Raw genomic sequence first — 18,077 nt, 5'->3', positions numbered from 1 at the left:
AGTATTTGAAAGAGAAAGCAGTTAAAGAAATAGAGGTAAATTGTAATTGGGATAAAATACAACATGGTTTTACAAAATGTAGATCATGCCCAGCTAACCTGATCTCCTTCTTTGAGAAGATAACTGATTTTTTAGACAAAAGAAATGCAGTAGATCGTACGTACCTGAATTTCAGTAAGGTATTTGATACAGTTTTGTTACCACTACAAAAAGTTTTTTTTTTTCTTCCTGCTGGTATAGCTCACTTAACTGATCACCTCGTTATAGTGTGTATGGTAACACCTATGTTTCATGTTGTGTGTGTGTGTGTGTTGCATCCGATGAAGTGGGTTTTAGCCCATGAAATCTTCATGCTCAAATAAATTTTGTTAGTCTCTAAGGTGCCACAAGTACTCCAGTTCCACATGGGAAATTAATAGTAAATTGGAGAAGATGGGGATTAATATGAGAATTGTAAGTGGATACAGCAACTGGTTAAGGGAGAACAGGTACAGAGAAGGGCTACTAGGAATGATCTAGGCATGGAAACCAAGTCTTATGAAAGGAGACTCAAAGAGCCTTAGCCTTGTTCCAGCCTAACCAAAAGGAAAGGTTGAGGGGGGAATATGATTGCTCTTTATAAATTACTCAAAGGGATAAATATTAGGGAGGGAGAGGAATTATTTAAGCTTAGTACAATGGGACAGCAAGAACAAATGGATATAAACTGGACACTAGAAGTTTAGGACTTAATTAGACAAAGGTTTCTAACATAGAAGGATGAATCTGAACAGCCTTCCAAGGGAGAGTGGGGCAAAAAGACATATCTGGCTTTAAGACTAAGCGTCATAAGTTATGGAGGGATGGTATGATGGGAATTAGGCCTATTTTTGGCAATTAATTGGCCAACTGATCTTATTATCAGTAGGTAAGTATCCAGTGGTCTGTGATGGGAATGTTAGATTGGGGTGGAATCTGAGTTACTATACAGAATCCTTCCTGGTGCTGGCTGTGAGTGCTTTGCCACATGCGGCAGGGTTTAACTGATCGCCAATATTTGGGGTCAGGAAGAAATTTCCTCCAGGCAGATTGACAGAGGCCCTGGAGGTTTTGCCTCCTCTTGCAGCATGGGGCACAGGTCACTTGCTGGAGGAATTCTCTGGCACTGAGGTCTTCAACCACAATTTGGACTTCAATAACTCAAGACATAGGTTAGGGGTTTGTTCCAGGGTGAGTGGGTGAGGTTCTGTGGCCTGCAAATTGTGCGGGAAGGTCAACTCAGATGATCATATGGTCCTTCTGACCTTAAAGCTATGAGACTACAACAGGATATATTGAAAGGGAATTGTCAGGCCTGAGGAAGTAATAGTGGAGTTTCCTCAGAGGCGGTCTTGGGATCAATTCTTATTTAACATTATTAATGACCATGGCAAAAAAAGTAGGAGTATGGTAAAAAATTTTCAGATGACGCCAGAGTTGGGAGATATTACCCAATACTGAGGAGGACCAGAATATCATACAAGAAGATAATGAATGAGCTGAAACTGAGTAATAGAAATGGATTGCAAATTTAATAGTGAAAGTGCAAGGTCATACATTTAACAGACTAATAGCACATTTTTTGTTATACAGCTGGGGAAATACCAGTTGGAAGTGAAGAGGAGGAGAAGACCAGGGGGTATTGGTTGATCACAGGATGGCTTAAGGTCACCAATGCATGAAGGCTGTGAAAAAAGGCTAATGCAGTCCTAGGATCATTAGGAGAGGGAGTGCCAGTAAGGACAGGGAAGTGTTAAGACCATTATACTATGGCACCGGTGAGACCTAACTGGAATAGTGTGTGGCAATTAGGTTTTCCTTGTTTTAAGAAAGATGAACTCAAAAATAAGAACACATGCAGATAAGGAACGACCTAAGATGAAGGAAAACCTACCTTATGAGACAAGACTCGAAGAGCTTGGCTTGTTAGTCTAATCAAAAGAAGCTGAAGGGAGATATGATTACCTCTATAAAGACATCAGAGAGATAAACACCAGGGAGGGAGAAGAGTTACCTTAAAGAAAGCGCCAGTGTTGGAACAGAAAAACAAATGGACATCAACAAATTTTAGCCTTGAAATTAAAGAGGATTACCATCCAAGGAGTGAAGTTCTGGGACAGCCTTTCCAAGGGAACAATACAGGCAAAACACCTTACTGGTTCAGACTGAGCTTGATAAGTTTAGGATGGGGGGGGAAAAGGAAAAAAAGGGATGGTGTGATGGAGACTGCCCACAAATGGCACAGTAGCTGACTCTGTGAGTGGTACAGCAATGTCTCCACAGCCAGTGATGGGGACACTGGACTGGGAGGGTTTCCAATTACAACAAGAGACTTCCCAGGTGTCTGGCTGGTGGGTCTCATCCACATGATCAGGGTCCAGCTGATTGCATATTTGAGGTCAGAAGGAATTTTCCCACTAGGTCAGATCGGGCAGAGATCCTAAGGGATTATTTGCCTTCTTCTGCATTGAAGCCACAGGTCATTTGCTGGTTTATAACAAGTATAAATGGCAATCTGTAACTTGAAAGTCTTTAAATCAAAATTTGAGGAATGGCAGTAAAATCAACCCAGAGGTTATCGGTCGGTTACAGGGAGTGAGTGGGTGAAGGTTCTGTGGGCTGAAATGTCAGGGCGTCAGACTAGATCAGGGGTTCTCAACTGGAAGGTTATTAGCATGGGGGGTCGCGAGCTGTCGGCCTCCACCCCAAACCCTGCTTGCTCCACAATTATTAATGGTCTTAAATATATGAAAAAGTGTTTTTAATTTATAGGGGAGAGTCGCACTCAGAGGCTTGCTATGTGAAAGGGGTCATCAGTACAAAAGTTTAAGAACCACTGGACTAGATTAACATGATGGTCCTTTCGGACCTTAGAGCATTGGTTCTCAACCCGAGGTCCACAGGTCGCTCTAGCCGATGTGACATCCTCCGGGCCATACAGGTAATATATATGTTGTGTGGATACAGCCCATATAACACCTAGAGAGATGTATATACAGTCCACAATAGCAAATAGGCTGAGAACTACTGGCTTAGAATCTATGATTATACGAGTAACTTAAACACTGGCATCTTACCCCAGCTCCCATGTGTTATCAGTGGACGTTAGATACTCAAAGTGACAGGCACCTTAGCAATTCCACAGACAGACAAATACTGTGGGTACAATAGAACCCAATCACTGCTCAATAATCCCAAACCACTCGATCATGTCCTCTCCCAAAACCAGGGCTAGAACTCACGAGTGCTGAGCCCCAGGCTCCCCAGTCTAATCAGCAGACCGTAGACCTTTCCATACAAATCTGTACTCACGGCATCTGGCCAGCTGCCTCCATTCCCCAATTCTGACCCCCTCCAGCTGGCAGGCATCCGCGTAGGCCTTCAGGACCTCACACAGGGCCTTTCTGTAGCCGTCGTTGTGGCACAGATCATACACGCAGTTGTCCAAGTAGACTGTAGGATCCACCTTGCTGTGGCACTGGCTGAAGGGCCCATCTGAGACCTTGGTTATCAGGCCACACAAGGCCTCCTCCTTGTACTTTCTGGCTATGTTGGTGGCACAAGGTCTGCAACCTCCAATGCAATCGTGCCAGCAAAACTGATCCTCATCTTCCACCACCCAGCTTTTCCCCAGGGCAGCAACACTGGGAGCCAGGTGCCCATCCGGGGTCCGGAAGTCATCAAAGGGGTCGCCGTTATAGTTGCCGCACAGGCCGCACAGGCTGTCGGAGAAGTCATTAGGGATGGTGACCCTCAGATGGTTGTTCCAGTCATAGTACACCCTGATGTTGAAGTCGGTGCGGAGGATGAGGGAGGTGCCGCTCTGATAGAGCCGAAGGGCCCCATTGTTCAGGGAGATGGGTAAGTGAGCCCTGCTGTTATTCACCTTCCCAGTGAGAAAGAAAGGGCAAAGGTCAGAACAGAGTGCACAGTCTGTCGTTTACACACTGAGCTCTACTCTGACATACTTTTTCACTAGTATTTGCCTATTCATCAAAATCAAAAGGGGTTTAGAAGATTGTTCCTCTTCCAAGGAGTTCTGATGGAAACAAGGCCAATTTCAAAACCTGTCTGTGTTTTCCTGCCAGACTGACCTGGAGTTGGGACTCCATTTGTCTTCATAGAAAATGTGGTAATTTATGAGTTTCGTTCCATATTGGAATGAAGCTAATATTCAAAATATTGAAATCTTTCTGCCAATGGAATTAGCTTTCTCAGGCCAGCTCTATCTAATGTGATGTTTTAATCCAAATTTGGTTCAAGTTTGTGTCCAGATTCACTGAAAATTGTGATTTTTGCCCCATTGCTATTCATAGGGTTTTCCCAACCAAGTCCAATATTATATCCATGATTGCGATGTAGCCTATTGTAGACAAAAGGACCAAGGAGAAGAATGAGTGGGAGCTACTCTAGGGGATGGGGGCTGCGTTGATTAGAACCATTAGGGAGCAGCTCTTGTGGGGACAATGCTGCATGGATGAGAGTCCTTAGAAGGAGCACATGAGGGGGAGGAGGTCTCAAGGAGATGTCTACAATGTTTCAGGGTCCCTGAGGTACCTCAGGTTGAAGCAGGATCTGTAGGGCATAGCCCCTGACCTGCCTAGATGTGCCTCAGTTTCCCCATATCTTAGAGTTCAGGCAATGTCCTCCCAGATCCAGGAGTGGGGATTCTTCTCAGGTGGGGTCTCAGAGGAATCCCTGTTACATTAGAAACTGCTGGGGAATTTGTGGTAGGATGGACTCAGCAGAGCTGGGATTTGCCCACAAGAGCTGGAATACTGGCCCTGCTCTTGCATGATGAGCTGGGGATAGGTAATAACCAAATGCTCAGGTCTAAGCTTTATCTGGCGTGCAGATCCCGTGTGCTTGAGACAGAGCCGACAGCTCCCCACAGCGAGTCATGCACCTTGCACCCTTCAGTACAGCACCCTGTAGTGCCATGCTGGACTCTGAGGGACAGCGCCCTTGACTGACACCCCCCACATCACTCCCTGCCGCACAGCACCTGCTGGACAGGCATTGGGGTCAGCACTGACTTGCCGGGACAATGTTCCCTTTTAGGTCACCCACCCCGCTCCCTTCAGCTCACCACAGCACCTGCTGGCCATTGGTATCAGCACTGACTCAAAGCAGAGGATGTCCCCTGCTAGGAAGCCAACCCGTTCACTATCACAGTATTGGGACTTAGGGAACAGCACTGATACAGCAGCAGAGCACACCCGATTACTTCAGCGAGACTCCCCACAGCAACACCTTGGATTACTTTGTTGCCTGCATAACTACTGACCACACTGGGCCTTATCTATGTTGAGTGTAGCCTCAGGGCTGCTTTAAATGGAGCCGACTGGCTGTGGTCCCATAGGGGCCATTAGCCAGCTGGGCATTGTCAGAGCCCATCACCATCCAGCCACTCCTTTGCCTGCTCTGTCCTACCCACAACATGCCCCGTCCGTGGTGGGGGCTGCAGTTTCCTGCCCTCTATTTAGCAAAGCCTACAGGGTGGACATAGAAGCAGGGTAGACGTGCGCACCCAGCACTCACCCACACAAAGCCGGCTTCAGCCCTGGCTGCGGTGACAGTGACTCCATCCACCTGGACAGTCACTGACCCACTGTAGAAGGCCTTGTGTGTCCACTTGTTTCTATGGTGCTCTTGCCAGATCATGGAAGGAGGGCAGGCGTTGCATCACTGCAGTCGCCGATGTGAGAGACTGTTGCGTAGTGTGTGGATATAGTGCGGATTAGTGTATATTCAGGCCCATCCAGTCGAAGTGGTTGGTTAATGAAAGTATCCCCAGCCGCACGTGCCCGAGAGACCGGCAACACTTTGGCTTGCTTTTATCATCTTACAAATAGTTCCTTCCCTGGGCGCGCGACATCACTGCAGGATGGGGCTTTGGATAGTTTCTAGGGTAGGGAATAGGAGCAAATGTAAGGAAAGAAGATGGGACGTAATCAGTAACTCTATGTAGGTCGCTTATTTGGCTCTCCCGGCTGGTTGCCGACATCGTTGTTGTATATCGGTATCACGCTATGCGCTTCTCTAGATCCTCTCTTCGCTCGCTCCAGGTACTCTCACTTCAGGTTCATTCACAAACCTTCTCGCGTCGATTTCTCCCATGGTGAAGGAATCTCTGCACGTGTGTGTCCACAGCAAATAAAACTCGGCGTCCTATGTTGTCTCCTTCTCTCGTGCAATGCACGGCATAGGGGTGGGTTCAACACCTATGGGCATGTTTGGTGCTAGCATTGGAGTCAGTCAGTAGAGGAGAGAGTGCTTGTGATGTGCGTGTGCTTCGTGTTCGTGGTTCTTTCCGGTTTGATGCACGTTGCCCACGTCTGTGCTGACTTAATGCCATCGCAGTTGGTCAGATTGTAGAGCGCTGCCTGGCACGCGGGCAGGGGATTAGATGTGTAGAGGGTGGATTGAGTGTTGCTCCCGTGTCCAGTGTTTTGGGGCCCACTTGTCTTCTGGCTCTCGTGCAGGTATGCAGAAACTTGGCACAGTAGCAGAGTGTCTCGTACGGGCAATCTCGGAGTTATTTCCTAGGTCTTTCAGTTAAAATGCTATATGTACGGTCAGGTTGTCAGTCTGGAATGAAAAGGATGGAGCAGAGTGGAGTCTAGTATGAGGGAGTAGAGTGGTGAGTTGACATGAGTTGAAATGAGCGGTGTACTCACTGCTGGCCATTTAGACCTATATGAGTGTCATTCTCAGTGACTCTTGTTCTATCTGGGTTGGTGTTGTCGTCCATTTTTGATCGCCCATCTTGGTATTCTTTGTTCTAGTGTTGTTGGCCTGTTGAGCTTGTGTTGTGGGCTATGGCATAGGTCACCCCTCGTTGCAGAGTGATGGGCAAGCTGTTGGTGGCACTTGTGTGTGCTGGCAGGGGCCGTCTCGCTGGCGTGATGTTATCGGTTTGGAGAGAGGTTATGGAAGTTAATTGGCAAGTAGGGTTGATTATGGCTGTAGGGATAGTAGTTTCTGTCTCGCGGGGTCTCTGAAACTCGCAGAGCTGTGTTTTCATTTGGGGGGTGTGGGAAAAATATTGTTATATATGTGTTTATTTCTCGTATTAACTTTATGAAGTGAGAGAGTGCTGGTTCTAATGAGCCTGAGAGTTGGGGGCGATGACATGGACAATGTTCGTTAGGTTTTTGAAAGCCATCTGTATCTGCTCATACTGTTGGGTGTGAGGCTAGTAACGTGCCCTCTCGTGATGTCCAGTGTGTGCGTCGCCGGAAGGATGACAGAGATAGGTGAATAAAGTCTCTTGCTCTTGGTTTTATGTGCATTCGCTCGGGGCTTTAACATGTGGCGGAATTGCTCAGGGTCTTCGATAGGCCGTGATATTGCTGTGCTGATCAGCGGTTGGTATAGGCAAGCCTGTGGTTTGTGACTAGCTGTAGTGAGTTAGATTATGTGATGAAAAAGAAATTTAGATCAACCCAGATTTCTTTTATGGTTTGTCTTGTAGTGTATCCCCCTGTGGTCGAAAAGTGACAGCTCTTTTGCAGAGTTGTGTCCCACAGTCCTCTGGCATCGAAGAGGACATGGAGCCCTCGTCACATGCAGCTTCAGCACAGGTCTGGGCAGTTCATGATGTCTCCAGTAGTCAGTGTCGTGCAGGAGCGCAGAGCTCGTCAGTGGCTGTTGAGCTTGGTGGCGCAGCTCACAGCATAAGAGTAGAGAGAAAAACTAGATGGCTGGAAGATGCGTCCACCACTGCGGTTCACGTAGGACTCAGAGATTGGAAGGAGAAGAGGCAATGAGGAGGAGAGATATAGGGCACTCTTTAGGGGAACAAGTGTGTGTTCGCTGCACCGAAGAGTCGCAAAGAAACCCTGTGCGTGGAACATAGATGCCCGCGAGTAACCACTGCACTCTCCCTTCACATGGCATCCAGAGTTCGCTAACTGTCAGCCACTTACCACAGAGAGATGCGCTCCTCCAGGGTGGAGTGAAGACCTTATGCCTCTTGGCAGGCGTTTCACGAGCTGGGATGCTTCTGTGTACACGACGTGTGTGCCGTTGCCCAGGCAAGATACATAACAGGTCCTCGCAGGTTGCTCTGGCATACACGCTGGGCTAGACCCGTCCATGGAGGCTGCAAAGGCAGCGGGGTCTGTGAGCAGCCCACAGTAGTTGTGCCCTTTGCAGACCTCCTTCTTCTTCTCTTCAAACGGACTAGCTTTCCAGCACATCTGTCTGTGCAGGATGCTCCTGGGATCTGGACTTCCCAAGCAGAGCCAAATGCTGCTGCATCAGGGGCTGTCCTGCCACTGGGGAGCAGGAACTCCTCATCCTGCTGTCCATTGTAGTTCCCACACAGGCCACACGTCTGGCCATGGTAGCTCCCTGGGATGATGACTCTGGCCTGGTAAACCAGGTCGTAGGTCACAGTGAGGCCAAAGTCGGTTTGCACCAGGACATTAGTGCCGTGCTGATATGCTCGGAGCTGCCCATTGACCATTATCAAGGGGAGATTGTGGGATAACCCGTCCACCTGGAAAAGACAGCACATTCCCCTGTGAGCAGGTAGGATGGACAGCGCATGTGTGGGTAGGGGGTATGGACAAGTTTTGAGATTCAGCTCTCACTGACCCAATGGGTTAAATCCAGAATGACTCATGACTCCCAATTTCACTTTGCAATGATTTGTCCTCACGTTCCAAGCTCTTGACATTGTCACCCAGACCTGCATTTCTGATCTCATCTCCCAGGCACCTCCCTCCCTCCTCATCCTCTCTCTTTACCTTCCCAACTCCTCAACCCACGTTTGGCCTGCTCCTTCTCACGCCAACTCCGGGACTCAGAACAGTCTCCTACTTCTCCATCTCCTCCCACCACCACCTACAAACCCACTTCCCTGGTGATGCCTCCTTCTTTCACCCCTTCCCTTTCTCTCCTATCTCAGACAATTTCCTATGTATTGTGTTCAATTTGCCCCAAATTAGACTGCTTCACAGGGCACTAGGCCATTGGACAGATTCTTCAACATAGAGGCCACTGGAGGTAAAATGGGGAGGAATTTTATCCCATGTTTGCAAAATGTGAGGTGTGTGGAGGGGGTTCACCAAATAATTAATACTCATAGATAGGAGTATAACCAAGAAGGGAGGAAAAGATGGAGCCGAGCTGGAGGATGCTCATCTCACCCAAGAGAAGCTTTGACATAGCAGCATCCATAAGTAGCACTTTCTACCATCTCTAGCTGGGTAGCAGACTCCATCCCATTCTGACAGAGAATAATCTGGCTTCAACCATTCACGGTTTTGTTGCCTCCCCACTGGACTATATAGCAAGGTGTGAGTTGAGGAGGAGTCCAAGAGGGGAAGCCGAGGCAGGCCAAATACAGAAACCTCTGTCCACAAAGGGACACTCAGAACAATCTAAATGAGGATCTGAAGAAGGACTTACCTTGATGAGCCCCTGCTTGTTCTGCAGCAGAGTGAGTGTGATCCCATACACCTGGATGGACACCAGCTTGGCCATGGAGGTGTTGCCCCAGGATTCTTTCTCTATGCTGACAGTGAATGATGTAAGGTGGCTAGCATTGGTGCAGGTCTTGGTCAGGATATAGGTGCAGGTGCCTTGGAAGTCAAAGGGGACCCCATCGAAAGAGAGGTAGTGGGGATGGCCAGAGGCAGAACAGGTCGCAGATCCAAATGGGTGGCATTTTTGGACACCGTCCACCACCCTGCATTCCTCACCAGCACCACAGGAAAATGTCTTACACACAACCTCCCCACCAGCCTGACACACACACTGCTCCTCGCATGAACCGCTTGGGTGGAAGGTCTCTGCAGCCTGATAGTAAATTCCCCAGTGGAGGCATCCGCACTGGGAAATGGAGACGCAGCGGTCGCCACTGAGAACAAAGCCCTCGTCACACACGCAGCCTTCCTTACACTGGGTCGTGCATTGCATCGGGGCATAGAGGTTGCTGCATGTCAGATCGCAGCTGCTGCTGCAGAATTCATAGTGACTGTTTAGCGGACAGGACGGAGCTGTAATTAGAACAAAGAGTTAGCTCATATAGTGCATTAGCAATATGCGCAATGAACAATCACAGAAGATGCAATTTCATTCATGCTCCTAATTTTCTATTTCCTTAGGTTGATTAATTAATAAAAGAGCAACATCTCTAATTAGGTCCCAGTCTGGGGGACTGGGTGCCCCAGAGACACCAGGTAATGGGATACAGACAATCTCTCTCCAAGGGTTCGGCTTCTAATCTGATCCAAGATCAGGGTATAGGGAGTGGAGGGCTCGTGGGCCTGAAATAGTTCTGCAGAGCTTTTCACCACTAGTTCTTTGCTTTGAGTCCAGGTCAGTGGTGTCTAAAACTCATTCCCAGATGATGGTTTATGGGAGATGAGTTGGTGGGTTCCCAGACCAGTTCCTAATGGACAGACATCTCAATTACTAACACTCCACAGACTCCCAGCTCTGATTATGCCCAGTCTCAGCAGATAAGCCAAGGACAAGATGGGCCAAGAAGGGCATCACTACATCTTTAGCAAAATTTTTGATGCCATCTCTCACAGTATTCTTGCCAGAAAGTTCAAAAAATTATGGATTGGATGAATGCACTATAAGGTGGATAGAAAGCTGGCTAGATTGTCAGGCTCAACAGGTAATGATCAACAGCTTGATGTCTAGTTGGCAGCCAGTATCAAGTGGAGTGTCCCAGGGGTTGTTCCTGGGGCCAGTTTTGTTCAACATCTTTATTAATGATCTAGATGATGGGATAGATTACACCTTGAGCAAGTTTGCAGATGACACTAAACTAGGGAGAGAGGTGGATACACTGGAGGGCAGGGATAGGGTCAAGAGTGACCTAGACAAATTGGAGGATTGGGCCAAAAGATATCTGATGAGGTTCAACAAGGAGAAATGCAGAGTTCTGCACTTAGGATGGAAGAATTCCATGCACCGCTACAGGCTGGGGACCGACGGGCTAAGCAACAGTTCTACAGAAAAGGACATGGGAATTACAGTGGATAAGAAGCTGGATATGAATCAACAGTGTGCCCCTGCTGCCAAGAAGTATAAGGGCATATTGGGCTGCATTAGTAAGAGCATTGCCAGCAGATCGAGGGAAGTGATTAATCTCCTCCATTTGGCACTGGTGAAGCCACATCTGGAGTATTGCATCTAGTTTTGGTCCCCCCACTCTCCTGATACAGAAAAGATGTGGACAAATTGGAGAGAGTCCAGCGGCATGAAAATGATTAGGAAGCTGGGGCACATGACTTACGAGGCGAGGCTGAGGGAACTGGGCTTTGTTTAGTCTGCAAAAGAGAAGAAGAGGTGGGATCTGATAGCAGCCTTCATGCTATCTGAGTGGGTTTCCAAAGAGGATGGACCTAGGCTGTTCTCAGTAGTCGGCAAATGAACAGTACCCAAGAAGCTATGGTCTCCAAGTTACAGTGGGGGAGGTCAGTTTGCATATTAGGAAACCACCTATTTCACTAGGAGGGTTCAGAAGGGACCAACATGATCATCTAGTCTGACCTCCTGCACAAAGCAGGCCACAGAATCCTACCCATCCACTTCTATAAAAACCCCTAACCTATGTCCGAGTTATTGAAGTCTTCAAATTGTGGTTTTGAAGACCTCAAGCAGAGAATCCACCAGCAAGTGACCCATGCCTCATGCTGCAGGGAAGGCGAAAAAACTCCAGAGCATCAGCCAATCTGCCCTGGAGGAAAATTCCTTCCCGACCCCAAATATGGCGATCAGCTAAACCTGAGCATGTGGGCAAGGCTCCCCAGCCAGCAGTCAGGAAAGAATTCTCTGCAGTAACTCTGATCCCATCCCATCCAACATCCCATCGCAGACCATTGAGCAGACCTATCTGCTGATAATCCAAGGACAATTGCCAAAATTAAAACTATCCTATCATATCATCCCTTCCATAAACTTATCAAGCTTAGTCTTAAAGCCAGATATGTCTTTTGCCCCCACTACTCCCCTCGGAAGGCTGTTCCAGAACTTCACTCCTCTAATGGTTAGAAACCTTCGTCTAATTTCAAGCCTGAACTTCCTAGTGTCCAGTTTGTACCCATTTGTCCTTGTGTCTACATTAGTACTAAGCTTAAATAATTCCTCTCCCTCCCTAACGTTAATCCCCTGATATATTTATATTTTTAGAGCAAGCATATCCCCCGAGTCTTTCTTTTGGTTAGGCTAAACAAGCCAAGCTCTTTGAGTCTCCTTTCATAAGGCAGGTTTTCCATTCTCGGATCATCCTAGTAGCCCCTCTCTGAACCTGTTCCAGTTTGAATTCATCCTTCTTAAACATGGGAGACCAGAAACTGCACACAGTAATTCCAGTGAGGTCTCACCAGCGCCTTATGTACAACGTATAATCACTCCTTATCTTTTGCTGGAAATACCTCGCTGATGCACCCTAAACCGCATTTGCTTTTTTAACGGCCATAGTCACATTGGTGGCTCATAGTCATCCTGCGACTCAACCAATACCCCAACGGTCCTTCTCCTCCTCTGTTGTTTTCCAACTGATGCGTCCCCAATGTTATCTCAAAAAAATTCATTATGTATTATCCCTAAAGTGCACGGACTTCCGCACTCTTCACCTATTCAAATTTCATCCTATTTCTATTTCTCCAGTTAACAAGGTCAACCAGATCCTTCCTGAAATGGTACTCCTGGTCCTTCTCTCTGTTGTTAAGCAATAAACCCACAACTTTGTATCATCTTTGATCCGTGATTCTCACATCACTTTGATGAGCTCTAGCATTTAAACCAACATCCTACCAGCCAGCTGGGAAGAGTGATCCCCAGGGGGAGGCAGTTGGTTGAACACGGGGGACTCACAGCAGAATTTCGTATCCTCCAGGGATGCACCATAGCTCCAGCTTCCTGACATGCCCTCAGCATAACCAGCAATGGCCTGGGCAGACGATATTGCATCCGCCCACTGAGGACGCAGTCAGCCGTGTACACAGTCTATGAAGTATTCATCCATAGCGGGTCCCCTTTTCTTGTCGACATCCTTCCATGAAGGGGCCACTATTGTGGGAGGATGATCCCACACTGCCCTCTGCTTACCTCGTTGTTGTTTTTCAATGAGCCTCTACACTTGTGCATGGTGGTATCATTAAACTGCAGAGCATCCGGGAGGTCGCCCACCTTCCAGCTCTGGCCAAGCTGACTGGGCTTTGGTGCCAGCAGTCCATCCTTCATGAGCAAGTCGTCCTCATCCTCCCTGTCACTGTTGAAGTTGCCACACAGACCACACACGGCTTCTGCGTAGGTGACTGGCAGAGTGACCGTGGTGCGTCCTGACCATGCAGCAAAAGTAACAGTGAGGCCAAAGTCTGTCTGGATCACTGTGGCCCAGCCATTTCTATACACAGTGATTTTCTTATCAATGAGGTTGAAGGGAAGATTCATCAGGAAACTGTTCACCTGTAAAAGCAAGACACATGGGATATGAAACATCGCTCGCCTCTGCTGGTACCTCTCACCCCAGCATAGAGCTCTGGTCCAGGATTACAATAATAAGCCACCTCTGTTCAAATCATCATCAAGTCCGGCCTGCTTCCTTCCCTACAGCTTGCCTGAATCCCAGCTCTAACCAGACTTGAATTTCCCCTGGCATTAGCTATTGCAGGTCCCTCCTTTCTGTCCTACATTAGCCCCAGCTCCCCAGGTTCCCACCTCTGCTGGATGCTATTGACACTGTGAGGGATGCTCACCACACACCTGCCCCTGAAAGGGTTAAGGTGGCTAGACGGGCCAATTAACCACCTAAGATGCACCTGGAGGAGGAGCCAGGGAGCAATGAGAACTAATTAAAGGATGAAGCTCACTTGAACAGGAACAGGTGGGGCTGGTATAAAACAAGGTAGCTGAGGTCAGAAGGAGGATGCAGGGGGGAGGTCTGCAGTCCCTCTCTGAGGCTAGGAAAAGTGAGGGCTTGGCCAGGAGGGAAAGGTGTACCCGGAGAAGGGTAGAGAAGGAGACTGATAGAGGCAACATAGGGAGTAATCCAAGGAAACAGAAACAAGGCATGGGACAAGATAGACCTTAGCTACTGGTTTTAGGGTCCCTGGGCTGGAACCCAAAGATGAGGTTGAGCCCATGATCCCCTACCAGCCACTGGGGATGTGGCACCATTGAGGGGCAGTGAATTGGAAGACTGCGTGGGACAGCTGATGACACCTGGTACACAAACCTCCCATAAAGGAGAAACTACAGTGAGGTAGCTAGAGGGCCAAGCCACAAGGAGGGAGCCATCAAGTTCCGGTAGAGAGAGAGTGTCATAGAGTGAGCACTCGCAGGAAGGGGTTTCAGAAAGGCAGAGCTAATTCCAAGCTGTGGCCACAAGGAGGTGTCCCACGGGGGATGAGAGCACACTGTGAAAGTGTGAACACTTGTGGATGGAGGGAAGAGGTAGATGTGGTATATCTTGAATTTAGTAAGGCTTTTGATACTGGAAAATACAACCTACATGGAGCTACTATAAGGTGGGTGCATAACTGGTTGGAAAACCATTCACAGAGAATAGTTATCAGTTGATCACAGTCAACCTGGAAGGGCATATCAAGGGGGATCCTACAAGGATCCATTTAGAGTCTGGTTCTATTCAATATCTTCATCAATGATTTAGATAATTGCATAGAGAGTACACTTATAAAGTTTGTGGACAATACCAAGCTGAGAGAGTTTGAAAGTGCTTTGGAGAATAGGATTAAAAATCAAAATGATCTAAACAAACTGGAGAAATGGTTTGAAGTAAATAGGATGAAATTCAATAAGTACAAATTACTCCTGGAGAATTCTGCCCCCCAGAATTAAAAATTCTGCACACGTTTGAAAATTCTGCATATCTTATTATTCAAAATAACACAATATAATTGTGCCAGTTTCAATTATTTTGGTAATTTATTTCAAAATATCTGTCAGTAAGTATGTCTGTAACAATACAGACCAAAAAAAAAGATTCTGATAAAGTTATTTTTGACAAATAGATTCCTTACTAGGCATATTCATACAGAACTTTGTGTAGTTCATTTAAATTACAAAACAGAACAGTATTTCCTGCACCTGTCAGAAGCAGGGCAAAGGCTTTGGAGTCAGGGGTAATGGAGGACCTCAGGGAGAGAGAAGGAGCCTAGGAATGAACCTGGAGAGTGTTGGGTGTGGATGGGAGGTTTTTCTTTAAGGGGGGGGATTGTTGGGGTGTTGCAGATTTAACACCATTAATTTGAGTTTGAATAGGGACTGGCAGTGGCTGGCTCATTACAAAAGCAGCTTTGCCTCTCCTGGAATTGACACCTCCTCATCTATTATTGGGAATGGACTTCATCCACTCTGATCAAATTGGCCCTGCCAACACTGGTTCTCCTCTTGTGAGATTCTCCTTTCTCTTCATGTGTCATTATATAATGCCTGCATCTGTAACTTTCACTCTATGCATCTGAAGAAGTGAGGTTTTTTTACTCACAAAAGCTTATGCCCAAATAAATCTGTGAATCTTTAAGGTGTCACCAGACTCCTTGTTGTTCAAATACATAAATGGTTGTTACAAGGAGGAGGGTGAAAAGCTGTTCTCCTTAACCTCTGAGGATAGGAGAAAAAGCAATGGGCTTAAATTGTAGCAAGCGAGGTTTAGGTTGAACATTAAGAAAAACTTCCTAACTCTCAGGGTTGTTAATCACTTGAATAAATTGCCCAGAGAGGTTGTGAAATATCCATTACTGGATATTTTTAAGAGCAGGTTAGACAAACACCTGTCTAGATGGTCTAGATAATATTTAATCCTGCCATGAGTGCAGGGGACTTGACAAGATGACCTCTCCAGGTACTTTCCAGCCCTACGATTCTATGATTCAGACACCTTCTCACATATCTGAAATGTAACCACATCGCCCCAATCCTTAAATATCTTCATTGGCTCCCTGTTTATAGAAAAATGTGCTTACAATTCACCCTATATTTCATAATCCTTCCATGCCCTGTCTGCAAGTTTTCTGGATCACACAGGTGACTTCCCCCAAAATTTTTGGAGAGATTAGAGACAATTTGAGAAACTCACCAGGACTTTCTCAGGGAATTGATTGCTGACCCTGAGGTTGGTCTGATACACTTTGATCTGTAGAGGAGCAGTATTGTTCTCCTGGAAGTAGACTTCAAAGTCCACTAGTCCCTCTGCCTTCTCGCACAGAGCCGTGAGCTGGTAGAGGCAGGTGCCTTGGAAGTTGTATCTCTGTCCATCAAAGGTGGAATAGTGCAGATTCCTTGTCACAGAGCAGGTGGCGTAGCTGGAGGGGTAACAGCCCCGTACGCCGTTCACTAGCCTGCACCTCTCTGACTGTTTGCACATAGCAGCCACACATTCGACTTGCCTAGTGGTTGCATTGCATATGCACCGTGTCCCACATGCTTTATCGACCCAGAAACTCTCATTGGGGGCATAGGGGTGCCCCTCAAATAGGCACCCACAGTCGCCCTTTGGAATGCATTTGCCCTGGCTCAGCACAAAACCATCCTTGCACTGGCAGCTTTCCACACAGGGATCTTGGCAGCTGCTGGGGGCTGACTGGTCCACACACGTGGCTGGGCAGGCTGTTCCACAGAGCTGGTACTGGCTGTTCTCCAGAGGGCACTCCATGGCTGGGGAGTGAAGGACCCACAGATTTAGCAGCCAGTTCTCTCCAAACAAAAGCAGTATTAAAAATAGACATAGGGAGATGTATCTTGTGAGGCTCTGAGAGGCCTCGAATCCCAGTGACCTGAACAGGAGGTGAGGGTGCTCAGCACACTGCAGGAGGTGATTAGCATCTTACAAGATATGGTCCATGGTAGGAGTAACTTAAAAACTGGCATCATTTTACCCCAACCATCCATGTCTTATCAGTGGGCGTTACATACTGAAAGTGACAGGCACCTTAGCAATACCAAAGACAGACAAATACTGTGCGTACAATAGAACCCAGGAGTCCTGATTTCCCAATCACTGCTCAATCCCAAACCACTCAATCATGTACTCTCCCAAAACCAGGGCTAGAACTCAAGAGTGCTGAGCCCCAGGCTCCCCAGTCTAACCAGCAGACCATAGACCTTGCCATACAAATCTGTACTCACGGCATCTGGCCAGCTGCCTCCATTCCCCAATCCTGACCCCCTCCAGCTGGCAGGCGTCCGCATAGGCCTTCAGGGCCTCACACAGGGCCTTCCGGTAGCCGTCGTTGTGGCACAGGTCATACACGCAGTTGTCAAAGTAGACTGTAGGATCCACCTTGCTGTGGCACTGGCTGAAGGGCCCATCTGAGACTTTGGTTATCAAGCCGCACGAGGCCTCCCCCTTGTACTTTCTGGCTTCGTTGGTGGCATAGGGCCTGCAACCTCCAATGCAATCATGCCAGCAAAACTGATCCTCATCTTCCACTGCCCAGCTTTTCCCCAGGGCGGTGACACTGGGAGCCAGGTCCCCATCCGGGGTCCGGAAGTCATCGAAGGGGTCGCCGTTATAGTTGCCGCACAGGCCGCACAGGCTGTTGGAGAAGTCATTAGGGACGGTGACCCTTAGGTGGTTGTTCCAGTCATAGTACACCCTGATGTTGAAGTTGGTGCAGAGGACGAGGGAGGTGCCGCTCTGATAGAGCCGAAGGGCCCCGTTGTTCAGGGAGATGGGTAAGTGAGCCCTGCTGTTATTCACCTTCACGGTGAGAAAGAAAGGACAAAGGTCACAATTGAGTGCAATAGTCTGTCATTAGCAAGGGGTGCAACCTGGACCCAAATCTCTCAGTGAATCTGGACCCCAATCTGAACCAGAATTACTTTAAAACATCATATTAAATAGAGCTGGGTGGAGAAATGTAATTCTTTTTAGAGGATTTCAATGTTTTGAAAGTTCTTTGATAATGGAACCACACTTTCAAAAGTCGAGACTGGGATCTGTGGCAAATTGCCAGTATTGTTCTCTGGGTCTCGCGCTTTCTCTTCTCTGGGGTAGGTTCAGGGCGATATTGCTTGCCTCTGAACCAGTTCTTAATCACTCCCCTAGTGTCCTTGGAGGAGGG

The 18,077-nt window shown here is 47.6% G+C and overlaps 1 protein-coding gene across 1 annotated transcript in view; it reads right to left on the bottom strand.

Annotated features, from left to right (window-relative positions):
- Positions 1-5,682, bottom strand: part of LOC116833437 (IgGFc-binding protein-like) — a 59,963-nt gene extending 54,281 nt beyond the window's left edge. The window contains exons 1-2 of the mRNA XM_075071392.1: positions 5,560-5,682; positions 3,331-3,904 (exon numbers count right to left, since the gene is read on the bottom strand). Of these exons, the coding sequence (XP_074927493.1) occupies positions 3,331-3,904; positions 5,560-5,682 (697 nt within the window). The remainder of the gene's footprint in view (positions 1-3,330; positions 3,905-5,559) is intronic.
- Positions 5,683-18,077: the final 12,395 nt, after the last annotated feature.

This window comes from Chelonoidis abingdonii, chromosome 11 (assembly GCF_003597395.2).
Source record: "Chelonoidis abingdonii isolate Lonesome George chromosome 11, CheloAbing_2.0, whole genome shotgun sequence".
NCBI lineage: Eukaryota > Metazoa > Chordata > Testudines > Testudinidae > Chelonoidis > Chelonoidis abingdonii.
This window is presented reverse-complemented; position numbering and strand designations above follow the sequence as displayed.